The 21735-nt window shown below is 39.5% G+C and overlaps 1 protein-coding gene across 5 annotated transcripts in view; it reads right to left on the reverse strand.

Moving 5' to 3' along the window:
• Positions 1-21735, reverse strand: part of TAFA1 (TAFA chemokine like family member 1) — a 215555-nt gene that overhangs the window by 40093 nt on the left and 153727 nt on the right. For 4 of the 5 annotated variants that reach the window (XM_059480124.1, XM_059480125.1, XM_059480126.1 and 1 more), the window contains one exon: positions 1234-1374. In XM_059480124.1, coding sequence (XP_059336107.1) covers positions 1234-1374 — 141 coding nt within the window. The remainder of the gene's footprint in view (positions 1-1233; positions 1375-21735) is intronic. The other variant, XM_059480128.1, reaches the window with a different exon arrangement.

The raw sequence follows: 21735 nt of genomic DNA on the forward strand, positions 1-21735 counted from the left end.
TCAAATCTGCAAGAATGATCTCTGTCTGCACAATATTCCCTTCCACAACACCCACCAATATTCCTGCCTAACTACAACTCCTGTCTGAGGTACACTGGACCACTCCCTGCTCCATTCTAATGCCTTGGCAGCCTGGGATTGAGGAAAGGTACCCAGAAGAGAATGTTTTTCCCAATATTTTCTTGCAGAGCTCCCCACTCTCGCCTGGGGTAAAGCTGAGTGCCAAACACAGACACAAAAAGGAAACTCTGGGTGCTCCCAAAACGGGCAGAGACACCACCACCCATGGGATTCCAACATGGAAAGAGTGAGGAGAGCCTACAATGCTGCACAAAACCAACCTGTGGCGCTCTGAAGCACCTGTGGGCTGACACAAGCAACACAACATTCGCCAAAAAGAACAGCGAGGGATTTTCACAAGATACTCCGTTCCACAAAGCTGCTGCACTGAGGGATTCTGCAGCACAGAGCAGCTTGTTTGGGAAGGGTAACTAATGGGATTAGTACCACTTACTCCCCATCTTCTTATGAGATTTATATTTTGCTAAGCACTTCCCAGCTGTGGCTCTCCCCTGACTGCTCTGTGGTTTCACCTTGCACTGCTGGCAGGGGAGCCCCAGAGAGGAAAACACCCTGTGGAGCTAAACCTCATATGAAACCCAGACACAAATAACATGGTGCTTTTCCTTCAGAAAAAACAAAAAACAAACCAAATCCCCTTGACAAGCAACAGCAGCAGTGATTTTAATAGACAAAGATTTTTTCCTGCTTTCTGTAATGTTCATTTCAGGGCTAGAATATGAGATTCATTTATTTATGTTATTTTGCCGCTGACTTTCCAAATGACTAATTAAATCAAAATGAATAGTGGTTGTCCTTTGAAATATTTATGAATCAAAACTAATGTGGCACCAAAGGGGCCCTGTGAAGTGACTCAGGGGATAATTTTATCCAGGTATTTATCAATAATAAATCTCTTATACTCATCTGTAAAGCATCCATACTGGGCAATATTCTTACAGTTTTCAGTTAAACCTTAACATGATCCATGTGCACAGAGCTATGCACTGAAGTAGCAAGAAAGTCTAAATATATACTTATTCTTATAGATTTTTCTATTTCATTAAATAAAGAACACAACAAAATTCCTATTCACAATCTCTGGACTTACAGCTTTCTAGCTCTAATGGATGGTACACAAACAGAAACATATACACAGGAGGAGCTACTTGCCATCAACACAGGAAGGTCTGTTTCTTGTAGTCCCAGCCACTTTCCCAGGTAGACAGGAGCATTTTACTGTTTGTGATCTTTCCTCAATTCGATTCTTATTACAGCATCTGTGTGCTGCTATAACTTCACACGTTCCTCCTTCTGGCAAAAAAAAAAAAAAGAAAAAAAAAAAAAAAGAAAAAAAAAAAGAAAAAGAGAATATTGACACTCTGATTAGGAAGAGCAGCAGTGGCTAATCAAAGCACCCAGGTGTGCTCCTGTCTGCCTTTGCCCAGCTTCTGTACAGGTGGGATTACAATTTTATTTCTGTCTCTTTGTGTGCTCCCAAATAAGCCAGGTACTGCTACACTACATTTTTTAATAGAAAACGTAGATAAGTTCTCTTGCCTTTCTTATATTAGAAGTCTCTGTGACATCCACATAATTTTTGGCCTAAAAATAATGTTGTCAATGTCTGGGCCTGAAGAAATGTGGGTAAAATACTACAGAAAATGTGCAATCACTGTTGGCTGGTTTTATGCTTGCAATATTGGAGACCTTTTCCCCAAATATCTTCTCATACAAGGACAGAGACTAAGGGAACCCATCTAGAAATAAGGTTTTTCTCCAAATATTAGATTCTGTGGTAGTACTCAGCCCTTAGGGAAGGACAGAGTCTCCCCAGATTACAGGGTGGCCCAGCAGCATTTCCCTTTGCTCTCCCACTCACTAGATTGGCAGATTTAAGGCAGGAAACATTTCCTCTGTGTGTGAGATCATCAGGTTTAATTTGTCTCCTCCCTAATTGTTCTTTCTGAGCATTTGCAATAGTTTTATTAGGAGGAGAGCACAGGGGGTGATCGACACATCCACGGTGGCTTTGGGCTTACGAGTGCTTGGTGTTTGTGCCATATTGCTGAGCACAGAAATGAAGTGTCAGGTGTGCCATTCCCCTTCACCTCTGCTCTGCAAGGAGACAAACACCACGGTGGGCTAATGCCCTGCCCAGGTAATTTCTCCATTCCTCAGTTCAGATTGCATTTAGCTCACAATCACTGAGTGTTTAATGGTGTCAGGCTGTTCCCCACAGATATCTGGCTGCTTTCTGAAATTGCAGCACAAATTTGGCAGGGTTTGTTTCAGCTTAGTACAAAACCTCATGTGCTGCCCACTGAAGGGCAGGATGTGCAAGATTTTCTAGAAGAGCATTATTTCTTCATGCCATTAAGTACATGCTGTTTTTACTGCAGCATAAACCACATTAATCCTATCTTTGGATTTCACTCTTTTTGAAAGAATATTGAGAGCTTTTGGCACTGTGTGCTGTAGGAGAATAAGAAATGTGGAGATGCTGATCCACATCTAGCTGTGAACAAAGGGGTTTGGTAGAGGTCTGGCAGTTCAGTGGCATTTCCCTACCAGGAGTGTATCCTGGTACCTGGGTTTTCTACAAATATGGCATTTTAAATGAAGCACTGGGCAGGTAGGCAGGGAGAATTCGTATGGGGGAGTTTGCAAGCATGAGATTAATTCTGTAGTAAACACTGGAGTCATCTGCAGAGACATGCTGCTGCACCTCTTAGTTATTAGGTGTGTTTGGGCTGCTGACACAAGCTTTTTGAAAGCCAAAAGGTGTCAAAAAAGAGAGATCCCAACAATTCAGAGAGCCATCCTCTGACAAATGGGCTTTGGAGTGTATCTGAGGAGTAAGAGGAATTGTGATAATCAACTCAGCCCCAAATGCTTGCATTTTCTATGAAGTAATCCTTCACACAAACTCCCTGTTCCCCTATCCAAATTGTATTGAAAGCAATGAAAAGATTCTCATTGGTTTAATCCATCTTATGGTCATGCCCTAAGAGAAGAGAGATTTGTGATTTTATTGATTGCAACTTCAACAATAAAGATAATGTACACAGTAATAAGCATTTCTAATTTTAGACTGCATAGACAGTGTGGTAAATATTTGTGAAAAACCTAAATGCTTAATTTCCTCTATAAATATACTGTATGAGTACTAAGAACCACATGACTTAGTCTTGCTTATTTGGTTATCTATTCAAAATAATGGGTTGTGGTGGAAGAGCTTTATAACACCTTTAATTGTTATGTGGAAGCTGAAGTTGCTAGAGCAGTAATGAATTTAGCTCAAAGTGTGTAATTGTTTAGGAGGGGCAAAACATAATGACACTATAAAAGCAAGGAAAAACCATTTTTTTAACTGCTAAAAATTTAAATACATTAATTGGAAGTTTTATCTACATAGTCTATAAAAGTATGCAAATATTAATAATTATAATAATAGAAAGACCCCTTCCAGTGCTGACAGAGAAGAAAAAATCCACCTCACATGGAGAAAATTCTGGAGGTTATGCAGCCTGTTATCCTGAAAAATCTGTTAAGTGGGATCAGATATTTGCATTAAAGCATATTTAGCTTATGGATGCCTACTGGGCAGCATTGCATGCAATGTGTTTTCTTGTATGGATTTTACCAACCATGCATGTACATGTGAGACTTTTAAAAAGTCATATACAAAATGGGAATAGAGACATATATAAATGGACACAGTGAAAATAGGAAAAAAACCTCATTGAAAAAGCATGCTCCTTACTACATCATTCACAGAAACACATATACCACAAATATATTGAGGGTGGGAGGTTCTATTTAAATCTACTTCAGCTGCATAAATGAGGAAATTAATTGAGTGGGGAGAGGAACACAAATCCATCTTCAGTTTCCACTGAAAATCACTCAATGTGTTCAGATGGATATGTGAAATACCTTTGCGTTTTGTGGTTTTTATTTTTTGTTTCCCACTTTCTTCTTTTGGGGGAGGGGGCTGGAGAGCAGAAAGAAATACTCTAATTCAATATCTGATTAATTTCCTGAGCCATTTTTTTTTCTTAATGGTTCATCTGGATTATGGGAAGACTTGGCAAGATATTACATGGCTAGGAGTTGTGAAAAAAATGGGAACTATTGACCCGACAGGCTGTGAGTGCAGCAAAAGTTTGAATCCTTGTCATAAACCCCACAAATGTCTCTGTTTTTTGAAGTTTATGGTCTATTGAGCTACAGTAGCTTCTGGCTTTGATTTCACAACAATAGCCTCATCCAAGCCATTCAAGTCAAGAGAGGATTTGCCATTGAATTTAAAAGGAGAGGAAAGGGGCCTAAAAATCCTCAAAGTAAATGTCTTCTGAATGTTATGTTGACAGTTACATTTCATGAAGTGGCTGTTTTATCCATCTGGCATTTTTTAAAAAATAATTTCTTTCTGCCCCAAGAAAAGCAGAAGATTAGAAATGGAATTGGAACTTGTGGATCAGGAAGAGCATTGATCTTCCTTCAAGAAGCTTCAGAGGTGAATGAAAATGTCCTGTCATGACTTATACCTTCTTCACACCAAACGCCAGCAGGAATTGATGGTGAGAACAGCTGATCCTTTCTGAGCACTCAGGAGGCCTCAGCTCTGCATGGAGGAGATGTGACCAAAGCCAGAGGGACAGAACTGCCTGCCAGGGAGGACCCTGGAATGCTGAGGATGGCAACTCTCTGTGTCATTGCAACTCTGCTCACATCCCCCAGCCTCCCAGAAACCCTTGTTCTGCACAGACTTCAAATAGAAAACTGTAGAAATAATAGATCATTTCTGCTGTAAAACAGAGGCAGCTGTTTGTTACCCCTGCAAAGGTTTCATTCTAATTGGAGAACACTAATTCCTGAAATAATGCTCATTTTTGTCTCTTTTACAAAGCCACCTTGAGTTTGCACACCACAGAGTGAAATATTTTATCATGAGTATGAGTCTGCTGTGGGAGGCTGTGATTTAAAATGTCTAATCACCTATAAGGTCTGAGTGCATGTCTGGCAGAAGCCAAAAAGCCCATCTTCTAGTCATCTCTGTTTTTTATACCTCTAGCTAGGAGGTAATAATAAAAGCATATTTTGCACTTCAAAATTATAACTTGCCTCTGCATTCCAGCCAAGCCTGAACTTATCAGTAAACAAACATAAAAAAGGCAAACAGCACTACTGATTTGTGTTATACATTGTGGAAGTCATTAACTATGACTCAGGTAGCAAAACTTATACATTCTCTCTTTGACAGTGATGACAATTTAATAGTATTTGACTCTGCTGAGTTACATGGAGTGTCCTGCAGCAATGAGAGAGGTTGTTTATCAAAATGATAAACATGTTTTCATTTCCTCCTTGGCTGCATGTATGTGATCAGAAGTCTAAGGCCATCAAGAATTCACTTATTCTGGCCACCAGACAGACATTAAGCTATTCAGGACCATCTGTGCTTGAAATGAGCTCCACTTAATGGACCTTCCTAGGGCAGGTCAATCATAATGAATGCAAGTGTGCATGAATGCATGAGCAGAGCAGAGCTTTGGTGAGACTTCTTGGGCTGTTTGGCACTGGCAGAGCTGGCTGACAGATAAGATGTGCCTTTCTTCTCAGGGTCACACACCCAGTGATTTTAGAATTCAGATCCTCTGTTCCATTTGCTTCCAGCTCATTGCAAATGCACCTCACAGCCTAATCCAGATGAAGGTTGTTGTAAGAACCTGTTCCTGCTACTTGCAAAAAAATAATGGTGCCCAAATAACATCATGGGCTTTGCTGGCCAAATTCTGCCTCTGTTACACCACTGGTGATTCACCATGGGAATATGAACAAAAGAAATCATATGGACCAATTTTATCAGCATTTCCAGACAGTTCATTAGGACTGCAGCTGGTTTGTGGTAGCTCTATTTATTTGTAACAGCTTCTAGTAGCCACTGTAAATGCCAGTGCTATCATTCTGCTAAGGTCATGGACCCATATGTTATTCTGAAAATGCTGAAGTATATGCAGATGCTGCTGCTAGACCTAGGAGAACAGAGAGAATTTTGGAGAGAATTTAAATTCTATAGAATCCAAGCAAATGGTGACAGCAAAAATTCTTCAGACACTTGTAGACTTGCTGAAAAATTTCTCCCAGAAATGAATGGATATAAAAATTTGCATGGTCTCCACCCCATCTCTATACAACAAAGGAAAGAAAGGAAAAACAACCCAACAACCCTGTGACAGCCCTCTTTTTTTTTTTTTTTTTTTTTACATTTACTATAAAGAATTCAGGTTTGGGGGCTGCAGTTTAAAGAGTTTTCAGTTTGAATAAGCTTTGGAAACTTCCCAGGTGTAATTAATACATTCATTAGCTTTAATCAAAATGTTTATGCCAGCTAATGTGCCAGAACTGCAGACTACACTGTGCACAGGGGAAAATACTACACTTTACTTTAAGAAATAATAAGCCACTACTATGGAACTTGCAAAGCAACATTTTTACTTCTGACAGGAATATGTAACAGATGGAAAAACAAAGTCCCATGCTACACCACCAGCCACTTCACAAGTGAACAAATAAAAGACTCCTCATAGCCACAGTGCAATTACACTCCAATTTTTCTTTTACATATAATCCTCTAACATTGTTTATCTGCTCCAGAAGGAAAAGGATCTATCTTACAGGATGCATTTTCAGAGCAATCAGAGAAGGCTTAGGGTTTTCATTCCTTTTCACAAGGTTAACTGCCTTCAATGAAGCTGAACTTGGCTCATAAACCTGATGTAACACAAAGGCACCACCAAAAAACTGACCTAAGTATAACCCATTAGCATTATTCCTTAATTACATTCCATTATGATAACAGATACAAATAAATGGATGAATTATTCTTTAGATGTGGAATTACCATAACTATGAGAATCTGTAATGCTCCACACATGCTCTGCAAGTCCCCTGATATACAGTGGATTTTTTGTTTTTTAGCCCAGTGGATCAGAATAGACTGCACTGGTCTGTTCCCTAAATTTCTATTTATATTTTGATTACTATTCAGTATTTTGTTGTTCATTATGCAAAATCCATATTATAATTTTCATTTTGGGAAGATTCTATGCAACAGCAGCAACATAAGTGACTCCCACTGTGGGTCATTAAGTTTTGGGTTGGGATATTATTTTCTGAAATGCTGCTGCTGTGAAAGGGTTCTGGAGACACAGGGTACCCCCTTAAAGAAACTGCTGCTTCTCTACACAAAAAAACAGAACAAGAGGACCATGGCTAGTGAAATTTGTATTCCCTTGGAAATGCACCTTGTGTTAAACCTTAAAACCCTGCTGAGGTTTTTCTGATGTCCGGGTCACTCAGAGCACTCCTGGAAGCTCCAGCTCTGAGAGCCCCCAGGACAGAGCCCATGGGATGGTGCAACATCCCTGCAGGTCTGAGAGCCCCAGTTCCTGTGCCATGGCACAGCATCCCCATTTAGAGCAAGGCAAATAATGAGATTGTCTTGCTTTGTGCTGCCTCATGGTCAGAATTTGGAAAAGAGCTGCTGGACCAAGCAGATCAGTTACCTGTGAAAATCTATTTCACACTCAGCCAAAGCTCTGATAGATTCTGGAGTGAGAATTCCTGGGCTAAGAGGGGCAATGTGCATTCTCACAGACATCTCTGGTTATTTATCTCAGAAACTTTTAAGTTTCTGAGAGTAATTTTGACAGAAAAGGCCATTTTAATGAAACCAAGCTTTTCTGTAAAAATGAAAAACAAAATAACTTCTAGAGGAAAATAAAATCTTTAAATATTTTGTTCAGCAGAATGTTAATATTTCAATTTAATATTAACTTTTTTTTCCATTTGTATTTTATTTCCCATTCAGTATAATAGGGGAAGCAAGGATATGCAAAGCTCTAATTAGCACATGGATTTGTAGTCTTTTACAATTTTCTACTAATGCTCTTTGCCATCAGCCACAGGAGGCTTCTATCTGAGAGATTTACAGATTTTTATACTTACACCCAGAATAGAACAGACTCTGATCCTCACAAACTGGTTTATTCACAGAAATTAAAAATACGTATTTTCTGTAAAGGTGAAAAGATATGCAATCTGCTCTTGAATTCACAAGGAAAAACCCAGAGCACACCAGCATGTGAGCTGTGCTTGGATCTTGGGCTGGCTTATGGATTTCCATATCAAACCAATACACACACCAGAGAATAGGTTTTTCTACTAGAGAGCCTTGCAAATTGATCTCCTGAGAAATTTGCGTGGGACCTTATTCTTATGCATATTAAAAAATAATAATAATGATAAAAAAAAAAACCCTCTTACAGATGAATCAAAGTGAAAATGGTCTCCAGAACAAGAAGGCAGCTTTCTAGCAGCTCCTGCCTCTGGCACAGAGCAGCTCCAAAGAAAGAGGAATAACCAGCAAGGCTGAGGAAGGCGAGGGGGCGACAGGGCAAGGGTGGCTGGGGAGGAATGCTGATGAGGAATCTGCTCCCAGCTCTTATTTAGGCAGGGTTATGAGTAGTTTTAATTAGCATTTTGCATGCCTGTGTAAAATACACCCCCAAAAGGAGAGAATCTATGAGAAAACCCCACTTCTTGTGTGTGGAGCTGTCCCTGCCACTCCCCAGAGGACTGACTGCTTTTCTGTCACAGGGAGTGTGCCAGGGAATTGTACTAAGGACTATCAGCACTCCTGTATTGATGAACCACAAACCCCAGACATGTAACTCACCAGGCAGGCAAGAATCCAATGTTCTCTTAGTGGGGATCTTCAGTCTTTTAATGAGATTTTTTTTTTACTTCAAAGGGAGGCCAACTTACAGCAACTTTGAGAAATGGAGGTTAGAAATTAGAAGTCTTGGTGGGATTTACAGCGCTGGAATGCCATTAAGAGATGTGTGTGAAGAGGCAGGACTTAATTCAGAAAGAGAAGAATGTTACTTTTGAGAAATAACTGAAGTTCCATATCAAAAAGTAATAAGCATTATGACTTTAAATTTCATTGACTTTCAGTGAGATATGACATTCCTAGAAGTCTATATCACTTGTAAATAGGATGTCTTGGTCTAAATGATGTATGCCAGTAAGGCTGAGCATAAAATCTTGTAAGTACCTTTAAAAAAAACCATGCTCTTAGTCACTTGGGTGGTTTGGAAAATTTAATATTTGATATGTCAGAGAAGATAAAAAAACTGGGTTTGGACAAAATAGATGTAATGTGCTTGCATTGCAGCAGTGCTCCTCCTATAAGTTAAACTGCAGGCAGCAGTATAGACTAGAGATTAAAAAGACCTGCTGTGCTGTTCTGATCATTGCTTTGCAGCTGCACAATTCTTGCCCAGAACAAATTTTCTGGGTATCAAAGCTGTGGAGAAATGTAGATTTCTGCTGCTGAACTGAAATGAACATTTCCAATACTGACATCTCTAGTTCCTTGCCAGAGAACAGTGAAAATCCAAAGTGGAATTAGGGCTGAAAATATCCTCACAATAAAATCTGAGTGAACCACAGAATATTGTCCTTGGAACCTCAAAATGTTGCTCTAAATGCTGCCAGCAAAAGACATCTAAAGAAACAGTGTTAAGGAAAAACACACAATGAAAGAAAGACAGGACTACCCTCTTTTTGGATGGAGTAATTAAATTGATAGGAAATAAGTAATTCAGTCACAGCTGCTGATGAGAAATGAATATAGGAATGTGCATGAGAAATGATTACTAAGAAAGGATTTAGAAATTATTTTATGTCTAATATGCAAGCACAGCCTGGTCCTGCCAGAATCTGACTTATGCCCAACAGGCTTTCCCCAAGCACCAGATCTCTAAAACTGCCTAATGCATTTTTTGAATACCTTCATCTCCAAACTTCTCCAAACTGGAAAACCGTATTAATTTTCTCTTCAGCCTTAAAAGAGACTCAAAATTTCTTATTATGCTCATGATGCACCCTTTGAATTTTTCATATGGTACATGAAAATGTCACACTTTTGGGATTTAAAAAAATATTTATAAAATAATCCACCAAGTACAAAGCAGCTCCACAAAAACCAACTTTCAAACCCAGGCTTTGAGTCATCCCAAAATGATTCAGGAATCTGAAATCCTTGTGGAAAAGCAAAACAATGTTGCTCCATACAGTTCATCTTTTGATATGATGGTTGCAGATAAATTCATCCCCAGATAATTTTATCCACTGAGGTGATTAGCCTATGGAGAGCCTATGATGTGTTTCTGAGCACAGTGGCATAGTTTATGGTAAAGCTCTTGTCATGCCTTATAAATGTGTGAGATGCTTTTATGAAGCAGTTAGATAAGGAGTGGTGAAAATAATGTGATCCATAAAGAATGCACAGTGATGAAGAGCTGGGATTGCACAGATACTACAGACAGACTGATAGAGAGAATTATAACCATGGTACAGGCTGCATTAATCTTCCAGTGAATGGCAATAAATAAAACAACAGGAAGGAATGGGTCTAAACAAATTCGGCCAATATATAAAACTGAGAAGTCAGTGTGGGATCAAAGTGTTTTTAATGGGATCTCTTATGGATGCACTGACTAGCCATGGTGGCAACAAAATTTTCATCCATGGGGTTGACCCCATGCTACAAAATCCATGGGAAGGAAAACAAAGACTGCAAGTTACAGCACGTGCAAGCAGAAGTCCCTGTGAGGAGCTGTGTGGGATGAGCAGCAGCCGCAGTAAATCCTGTCCTCTGCAGCACTGAGCAATGCCAGGCAATCACCTCCCAGGCATTTTCCAGTGGACAAGTGTGCCCATTATCCCACCCCATATATTTTAGAATTATTCATACTGTGACTGCCAGCAGCTGGTCCTGCTCTGGAGCAGAAAACCATTCCTCTGCCAGGAACTGGCTGCACACTGGTGCACAAGGACAGAGGATGGGACCAAAGGCTCAGAAGCAATCAGTTGGTTTTGCATGGAAAGCATTTTGCACTGCACTCATTATCCAGAGCAGAAGAACCTGGTAGTCTCCAGCCTAAGGAATTTATAGCACACTCATTTCTGAACCTTATTTAGCTTCAAGCACAGTCAAGCACTTCAGTAAATGTTAGGAACTGGGTATGTGAGCAGCAATATTTTAAATTTCAGACTACTACACTTCAGTTATGAATTAACAACTCAAGGAATTCTCTCAATCTATTTTAACTTTCATGCTACTCTGCTGTGGCTATGCATTAGCAAGCTTAAATATTCCCCCTCACAATGATTTATTCCCTCCAGACTGAAGCATGATTGAGCTGTTTTACTTCTGGTCAGGACCAAACTATGGCTGAGGAAGAGGAGGAAGCAGAGGATGAAGTGGGACTCAGACCCTACAGTTCTCAAAATTTAACAATCAGGGCAGCCACTACTGTGGCTAAAATATAGTGAGAGGCCAGTTGCCTCCTCCTCACTGAAATTTTAAGGGAGAGGACAATGGGAATATTTTATTTCATGTTGTCTTTTGGCACCTCTTATTTTCTTCTTTTGGTTTTGTTCTGGTGAGGTTCACCTCGAACAAAGCAAGTCTGACTGATTTTCTCTTTTTCCCCTATTACTTTAATCACTTCCCAAACCTGTCTTCTCCTACATTTTTCCATAGTCACTATCCTGAGCTGCTTTTTTTTGCATGAGTCTCTGTGTTTTGATGTCTCTCTCCTCCCTATTTCTGTTGATGAGCAATATTTTATTTCCTGCCACCATGATTTGCTCTGTCTTCCCACTTCAGCTCTCTGCATAGAATTGTAACCCTGATTTATTCTGGTTCCCCACTCTCTCTCTCTCCCTCTTTACCTTTTTATTTTCAACTGCATTGAATGTTTCTCTCTCTGACAATTTCTTTCTCTTCTCTCTGGAAGCTCCTGATGAACAACACAATGCAGTACTGCCTCCTAATAATTGATCACCTGGCTGCTGTTCAGATTTGTACTGCTCCTTTGAATACATGTGCAATCCAGTGCACTCTGTTCCTTTATAATGTGAATAAAAAGGGCTGCACACTCCAGTGGAAATACAGGAAGTGTAGGGAGCAAATAATTTCCTACTTTGAAAGCAACATGTGACATTAACAACATTGGGTTGAAATTAATATTAGTTTATTTTTTATTAGTTAAACAGGAGCTGTATGCAGGGAGCTCTGCAGCTGGCAGAACCTAAGAGGCCAGGCAGAAAACACATTTATTTTTCTCTCCCCTGTTTCCCCCTTGGTGATGATCAGTATTCATCCAAACACTATCTAAGAAAATTTGGAATCCGATTTTTCAATTAAAAGTTGCTTTTAAAACAGATTTCTTTAAAAACTAAAATCTTTTTGATGAAAGACATTGACATTTCACTGGCCAATGTAAACAAATTTGAATTCAAGATAAAATCCCTGTCTCAGCGTGTGTTATAATTCACATAACTCAATTACTTTTAGCAAATGATTCCCAGTTTCCTATATAGTACTACAGCCAATAAACTACAGCACACTGACATCATCCCCAGAAAGGGGAAATTGTCTTAAAAGCTGAAGTCCGGTCAAAGAAGGAAGTAAGAAATTATCTGAACTATGTCTCTTATGGTCACAAAGACATCATTTTGCATTAAGATAAAAAAATAAATTCAACTTTTGTTCCAAAATAATCCAAGTGATCTATTCCAGGGAAATGATGCAAAAAGAAAAAAAGGCACATGCACATGCAGCTTCCTGAGGAGAAGCAGCCCCTCTGATGAGCTGCAGATTCTATAATTCTTTGCTAATTCCAGCACTGCCTCCAAAGGGTCTCTCTTCCCTCTTCCTGATTCATGTCCAGCTCAGTCCACTTTTGAGCTAGTTAGAGAAACCCCATTTCACTCAAACCCCAAAGTTTTGCTTCAGAGAGCTCAGTTTAGATGCCATCCCACAGGGCTCATGGGGATCCAGCTCCAGGTGAGCCCCACCAGAGAAACCCCAGTGCTCTGACCCCTCAGTCCAGCTCCTGCATTTCCAGCCTTAAAAGTTTTGGATAATGCTGGCTATAAACTGGGCCTTCACTAGAAATAAAATAAATTGGGAAAAGCCTCTAAACTAGAAATAGGATAGCTCTGCCAACTCTCCTTAATGGTGTGCTGGTAATTAGAAGCAGAAGAGGTCATCTTGCCCAAATCTTTCCCAGTATCAAAATGCTGCCCTCCACACACTCATGAGCATCTTGCTCAATTTATTTTCTCATTATTTAAGCAATTGGACTTCTGCTGGTGCAACAGGGGATCCTTTGAAGATGCCATTCTAGTGTTTAATGGGATCTACCATTGGGCTGAGCAGAAAAAGAATGCTCTGTTTTCTTTTGCTCAGTTTTCCTCATTAACACTAATTGTGATGCTATGACCAACTGAACACAGCTATTCTCTGTTCCACATTTACAGATGTCAGATATGTTTCTGATGGTCATCACATCCCCCATCATCATTATCACCACTTAGACAAGCTGTGCATTTGCTGCTTCACTTCACCTTTCTTCATGGAGCCTGTCCCCATCACCTTACTGATGTCCACAGCTCCTCTCAGCATCACTGACATCACTGATGTTTTTAGAATTCCACTATGTAACAATTACATTATTATTAAAAGTGATAGAAATTCTCTGCTGTAAATTGGATGAGCATCATTATCTCCATTCAAGAGAGAAAATCTGCCCTATTTTCCCAATCCAGCATTTATCCCTACTCAGCTCTTCAGCACTATTAACTAAAACACAGACAACCAGCACAAGTTAATAGTTTCAAGAATATTTGATCATCAGTGTATAAACTACCAGATACATCGGTATTATTACTGCCTGGGCATGTTAGCACTGTGGAGATGGACAAGGAATAAAAAACAGGGTGCAGAAACAGAGGCAGATGCTCCGCAATAGAAAATCCAGCCAACAGTCTGAGATGGAAGAGGAATGCCATATCTAATTGAAATGGTGCTCTGTGCTTCCCAGCAGTGTTCTCAACAAGGAAAGACACTATTACCTCCTGCTCTAGGAGAAAGTGCCATCACTTTCCTATTTTTTCCATCTCCATTGTAGTAGCTGGCAATTTTCCAGCGTTAATACTTGAATACTTCTTTTCCCCATGTATATTAGTTCACTTTTTTTTTCTAGATACACTTACATTATTTCCTGGGCCTTCAGATTTTTCTGATCCTTTTTATTATGAGCCTTGTGTGTTGTAACACATATTTTACTGTCACTGGCAAATTGGCAGAGGCCCCGTTTCCTGTGGATAAAGCCATCCCCAAATATTTCTTTTAAAACCTGAAAGATGCTTTTTTGCTTGGCAGAAAACTAAACTAGCACTTGCAACAGCCATGGCCCTAAATGGAGTAAAAGGAAAGGATTTTTCGAGCCCACCCTACCAAGTTATCCAGCACTGCAAATGTGGGCTCCCTCTTGCTCCAGTGGGAGCCTTCTCCAATCAAAGTGCACACTAACAAAGAAGGAATTTAACCCTGCAGCCAGAGAAACTACTGACTTTCCACTGAACAAACAAAAATGTGCTATCAGCAATACCTTTAAGGCAGCCTTGGTTGACAAACAGGTGCTCCCTCTGTAAGACAGTTTTCTTATTGATCTGTGCTAACATCTTGCAGAAGTGAACAATCTCATTGCCATGTCAAAGGCTAACCATCTGTGAACAAGTAATGCAGCCAGAAAATCCTTGTTGCTACAATAATAGCTTTAGGACGTGGGTTTTGTTTCAATCACCACAAAAAGAAACCTCCAGGAAACTTCACATAAATTCTTTTTCTGATAAGTTAGCGCACCTAGAAAAATACTTTTGCTTACACAAATTCCATCTAAATAAATTACAATAGTTTGCATACTATCGAGTGAGTAAGGTTCATAAAATAATTGGAAAGTTCATTTTTTCCCTTCTCCTCCTTTGATATTGCAATCACCTCATAGTCTCATGCATCATAGCCCTTCTCTTATTTAAAAATCCTAATTCTCTCTGTGGGACAAATCACCTCTTCAATACCTGAATATATATGTTAATACTTTCAGGATCAGACTTTTTTTTTTCCACATCAATAAACAGTATTCAGCCATGCTGGAACCACAATTTTAGACTAAAAGACCATTCTAAAAGATGGATGTGCAAGCACAGTGTCCTACTGAGAGACAGAATAGTGAATTAATGATTCTGGAACAAGAATCTGATGGCAGGACTTTCTGAGACCAGGAGACAATTTTGTGAGAAACTTTCTAATTCAGTGAGATAGCATCAGGCCCTAAATAATTGTCATGTTGGAGAATATTGAGATCCCCTGGCATAAATTTTGACTAAGGATTTTATAATCTGACTATTCCCTTAGAAATGTGAACCAGGAGCTCCCTTATATCAAGGTAAGGAATTATTATCATTACTACTATTATATTATCATTATTATTATCATCATCATCACTAATTACTCCCTTTGATAAGTTACTGGACGTTGTTGAGTCTATATCTAAGTGTCAATGGTATCGTTTTATCATTGAAAAAAATCTAAGTTTCTGGATAGATCTGGAAGGCCTCACCTTTGTCCTCCTGCTCACTGTTATGCCCAGGGCACAGTCTCATGGAATACCAGCAGGGTGGCATCAAAACCAGCTCTGGTTCCAAATCCTGATGGAGATTTTTGTTTTCACTACAGCTATCTCAGGTCTGTCATCCCTGGAAGATGTAGGGAAACTGCCTGAGGGCTCTGTTACCTTTGTGCATAAATATCCCACCTGGGCACTTGTGGGCTCCTCCCCACTATCCTTGTTTTGTTGACTTGTTTCAGCTGAAAATGTGCACAAACTGAAGTATTGGTTTCAATTATTTTAAAATTAGTCTGGATAAATAAAGTATCAACAGGAAATAGAAACCACAGCACTGTCAGTAATTCAGTGAAGTCATGGTTCTCTATTCTTGGGTTTTTTCAACCCAAAACATCAGAGACAACAAACTGGAACTTCTTGATGTATATTTGCATATTTGTTTACTTTTCAAACTAATTAGCTTTTAAAGCATTACCAGGGAGCAGAACAAATGTACCATATAGCTCCAAAAACAATACAAGAGCAACTGTTTGCATTTAAATGAATTGACTTTGCTGGTACCCTGGATGTGTCAGCCCAGTGAGTACTTAATGTTGAACATTAATTATACAAACAAAAGAAATGGCACAAAGCTGTTGTCTCTGTTAGTTTTCTTCCAGGATTCAACCATGTTTATGTTGGAGGTTTGGTGTCCTAAATAAATTCCTGACCGTGACTGCTTCAAACAGGATGATGATTGAGATGATTGAAAATATGCACTGATCAATGCCTGAGACAAACAACTCTCAGCTGCTGTTGCTCACTCACTGACCCTCGCTCAGTAAGAAATTCTTTTTACTGTGCTGTGAATTTCACCAGCTGGTCATCAGCATGATGGACTGATGGTGGCTCTGCTCCCTCTGGCCAGTTTGTGACACACAGATTCCAAATCAACTGCTCATGGATTTATGACTTTGCTTCTGATCCCCAGGACAGGGACAGTAAGCACTTGGGCATCAGAACAAAGCAAAAAAAAAAAAAAAAAAAGGGTAAGTGTAAAACTGCACTGAAACTTCATGGAGAAATACAGATTCAAAGTGAACATTTGCATTAAATTTAGGTTTAATTTAACCCCACCCAATAATTTTGGCTGTCAATTAAAAAAAAACACCAAAACCAATAATGAAGCAAGTTAATATCTGTTAACAGAACTCAGTAAAACAGCAATATAAAGTGAATAGAAGACAACAAAAAAATTAACTGCAACTCGATACTCAACAGTAAAAAATAGATTTTAATATGGTAGTGAACTAGTGTCAGTTAGGAACAAAATTTAAATGTTTCTAACCAACGTAAGAGTGACTTTCTGAAGAAGAATATTATTGGGAATGATGAACAAGAGAGGTGTTTGGAGCGATGAATAATGAGGGTACTGAGAGATGTCAGGAAAATACAAATTTTCACTGTGTCTTCCAATGTCAAACCCAGGAGTTAAGACAGAACATTAAGTTGAATGTTCCAGAAAATAATGGAAAAAATCTCACAGAAGGCACATGAGCTGAAAGTTTTCCATGAGCTCACAAAGCAGTTAGAAAAGCAAATTCTTTTAGGGGTTAAAAACAATCCCTGCATCACAAACTGCTGGAAACTGGAAAGGTCTAGAGGGAAATTCTCCTTGTTGGTTTATCACTCCTGTGCTCTGCCTTAGCATGGGCTGCAACTGCTACTGGAAACAAGATTGGATTCCTGACCTGACCCAGTATGGTTGTTTTTAAATTCCCAGAGATGGTCCCAACATCCCAGAGGTCATTCTTCAAGTCATCTGAAAATAGTAACCCACTGTGAAGTATCACCAAGCTATTTAGGACACATATTCCTAACATAAATCATATTTTGGGACTTTCATATCCCTTTGCAGGTCTTGCATTTCCATTTTTTTTCCCTGCTCCTATCCAGGGCAAATCTCCATCTCCTGTATTCTCTTTATATTCAAATCACGTCAGCTTTGACGTTCCTTCTCCAACCCGTGCTATGAAATGCCGTCACAAGCACACCCTAAACTTTTATTTATTTCCTCACCATCTGACAGCCTGCCTTGCAGAGCCTTGTCCAGAGTCATTGCTACAGGACAGAACAAGGCAGGAAATGTCAAAGTTGTCATGCACATTCCCCAGCTCTTTGATTTCTGCTGCTAGCCACGCCTTCTCCAAAACTTCTTTGTTCTTGGGATTCAAGCTAAGGGTGAATCTCCCACGTGCCTGAGAAATCCTCAGATTTCCACGAGTCCCAGATTCACTGCTAAATGGCCCTTAAACATGTACAAACCTGGAACACAAATACTGCCAAACTAGATCAGAACAGCTGACCATCATCTCTTCTGCACTCCCTGTGACAGATGAAACACAAAGGGCTTCAAAGGAACATTAAAGGAGCCCATAAATGGGACAACTGCAATACAGGCTGCCTGCACACTTATTTTCTGGGAAATGGGAACTCCTATTCCTTTGGGAGCTTTTTTTAATCCTAGAGAAATAATGTTCAAATAATCCAGAAAAATACACAGATTATTTTATGTCCATATTGTTACATGTCCCTATTACTACTGGTGTGCATACCTTTCAAATACATTATACATTGTATTAATAAATATTTTAAACCTGGTTCCCTGCATCAATTTTACAAATTTCTTGGGTGTCTGCACTCATTCTTCAAAAGAACTGCAAATATAACAGTTATTCTGCATTCCATTTTGTGCCTGTTCAGGAGTTTTTCTCTATTGCATATGGTCACCTACGTGTCAATTTTTGCTCATATAAAGCTATTTCCTCATCTCTCAAACACACCATGTGGCTCCTATTTTAGATTTCACTGGTGCTTGAAAATTGATGATAAAAGGGGCAATGTGAATCTGTCAGTAGAAACATCTTAAATACTCATAATGACATTCAAGAGTTCAGCATTCAACATAATATTTCCCATTTTTATCCTGCTGTGCTGCAGCAAGCATTTCAGCAGTCACCAGTTTGGGTACACCTATTTCACCCTGACATTTTTTTCCCAATAACCAATGTTTTTGTAATAAATCACGCTCTGCAGTTTCACCAGATAGGTGATTTTCCCTCACCACTCCAAGGGCAGGAGGTGGCTCACCCCTGGGACTACTCCAGCTCTGCTTTCAAATCATTCTCCATTTTCTTGCTATCCTCTTGGGCCTGATCTCCTTTTGTGCTGCTCTGCAGTCTCTGCTCATCCCCAGGAACATTCAGCACACATTCCCATGGGTGCTCTTGTCTCTTTACCGTTTACATCCTGCCAACATCCCCTTCCCTCGTTCCTCCCTTCCAGGATCCGTCACAGATCCATTATTCATTTCCAGAGCACAGAACCATGTCACAGGTTCAATTCACAGTGTTGTGAACCAGATGTTCTGCTCAGGAGAAAGAATTAGGGCTTTGAATCCAGTGGTTGGGATTTAATTGGAGCCCTGTGCTGAGGGACATGCACAAGGACAGCCTGGAGCCCAGACATGATCCTCTAAGTGGCCCTTTGAATGCACATCTCCCTCCACTGAATACAGAGGCAGAATAATGCCTCAAGGCTAAAATTATCCTTAGTGATTTTCCTTCTGTGTAAACATTTGGGGGTTTTCTTCCTGCTTTTATCAACTTTTTTTCAGATCACCTGCCCTCACACCACCCTTTCACCTAGTTTTCATGTCATCCTGTGGGAGTCTGGTATATTCTCTATCACCTAAGACTTGGTCAGTCTGTCTAAGTCAAGTGTTTACATGTGCTTCCTAAACATTTTTTATTCCATACTTCTCCAAAGGTGCCAGATCCCTGCCCAAACCTTTACTAGATCTAATTTATGGTAAATATGATCTTTCTACTAATTAATTAGCATTAAAAATAAGACATAACTGTAACAAACAGTCTTGCACACCTTTGGAAGTGCTTTTAAAGAGTGCCAGCACACTAAAGACATTACTGATGGTAATTTCATTATTTGCACACACATCCCCACATGTACACACACTGTTACATGAGCATTAAGTTTACTTTGTCTTGACTCCCTAAAGATAAGGAGGTTTTAATTTTAATATTGGTTTGCATGCATTGAGAAATAATTTTAGATTACAGTAGGGGCCATGAACTACATGCACTTTTCAGCAGTGGCTGTGCACATCAGCCTGTGAAAATTCTGGATGCACATGCACAGGGTGGGCAATTGTGCACATCAGCATCCATCCATGTCTGCAACTGTGCTGTGCATGCCAGACTTTGGTCTGTGGGCAGATATAAAGAGTTTTCCATGTTATAGGCACAGGGCCTATTAGAGAAAATCATTCATTACAGATGAGGAGTACATTTTTCTGCATTTTATTCCAATCATTAAAATACGTTTCACGTATTTTTAGCTCAGTTCATTAAATGCATGCACAAACTTGCCCACATATCTGTAATTCCACTAGGCTACTCCTAGCAGTTTTGTTCAGTAACATTAAACTGTGTACAGCAGACTTTGTGTTTTACTACTACTGCCATGAGCTCTGCAAACTTAATTGCCAGAGTGACAATATTTCAGACAGAGCTGTGAATTGAGGCTGCTGTTGGAAGCCTGTGTGTCACAGCTGAGGTGGTGGAGGGCACACACTGGATATCAGCTGGTTTGTGTGCAAGTGCTACAATTTTATTCATGGAAAGCCAATTTTTGTGGATGCCAGCCGTGCCTGCAAGGTGTTGGAAGTCACTAAGGGATGTGTCAAGGTCTTTCTGTCACCCTGCCTGATCCTCGATGGCAATCACCAAAGAGCAAATGGAGGAAAGGCAGAATGCTGTCACCCTTGTGTACAGCTTTTAAAACTTTGGACTGTGGGTAAGAGATGCTGATTCCCTTTCTCAAATATGGCAACAGATTAATGACCTCATACTTGGATTCTTTTCTGTCCCCTATGATTTTTCCTTGGATTGCAGAGGTCACACCCACCTCAGTTTAACTGAACAGCAACAGCAATAAACACCTGCAGCTCAACTCAGCTTTGGCTTCTCCAGCTCACCTAAGGGTTGCAGATGAAGGGAGGAGGCTTTTCTTCATCCTTACACCCACTATTATCAAAATAATTACTGCATGTCTAAACATAATTCACAGGAAAAGCAAAAAGAAAAAGTTTTCTCTTTGTTATCTTTCATAATACAGTAGAATCATTAACAATAATGAACTAATGAGATGATAATAACATAGAGAAGTGGAACTGAGGAAAAATGTAAAGCTGAAGTACAAACACTGGAGCATCAGGAATTGGAATGAAATAGACATTGCTGTCTCTGGCTCACTTTGAATTTCCACAGCTATTACAACAAAATCCACTAAAGTACCTTTCTAAGAAGCTTCTCAGGAATTAACACAGCTGAAAAGAAACCTATCTCACAAGAACAGCTCAGAGTGCAAAAGCTGACAGGAGATTTGGTCCCGTATGCCACATAAAATCTCAAGGCAAAATCCTGGTCCCACAGAAGAAACTGGCAAATGTGGACAGGGTTTCACTCTGTCTCCTGGTGTTTTCTACAGTCTTTGTCCCTACAAAATCCAGATAATGCAACAAGTAGCTGCTATAAATGCAATCTAAAATATCTATAAATAAATAAATAAATTAGAAACTTATCTAAAACTAACAAAAATCCCAGCTGTTCTAAAGCTGAGGAAACCCATTTCCAGTCACCAAACAGCAATTATTATTATGACTTTCATGCAACACCAGGCAGTATTATGTTTGCTCAAAAGACCAAGTAATAGATAATAAAAGGGTCATCAATTAATGTTAAATTACATTATCTATTTTCATCTATAAAATCAGAGACTGAGTTTGACTTCACTCCTACAAGAGACTTTGAAAAAGGCAAATAAAGGAGAATGAGAGAAATGTTATGAATTGACTTTGAAGCAGAGCATATGCTGTACTTAAATGGAGATTATAATGTCAGTTAAGGATGTATTTGCACATACTCAGAGTGAATATCTCCAAATTCTCTGTGCATGTGTATAAGCACATACTCATTCTTAAACATATATACCCACAAAGGTTCAGCTGGCTCAGAATTTAAAATTCAGCTGTATTTTCCTCAGGAGTCTCTGCCTATCT

This window comes from Ammospiza nelsoni, chromosome 11 (genome assembly GCF_027579445.1).
Source record: "Ammospiza nelsoni isolate bAmmNel1 chromosome 11, bAmmNel1.pri, whole genome shotgun sequence".
Taxonomy (NCBI): Eukaryota; Metazoa; Chordata; class Aves; order Passeriformes; family Passerellidae; genus Ammospiza; species Ammospiza nelsoni.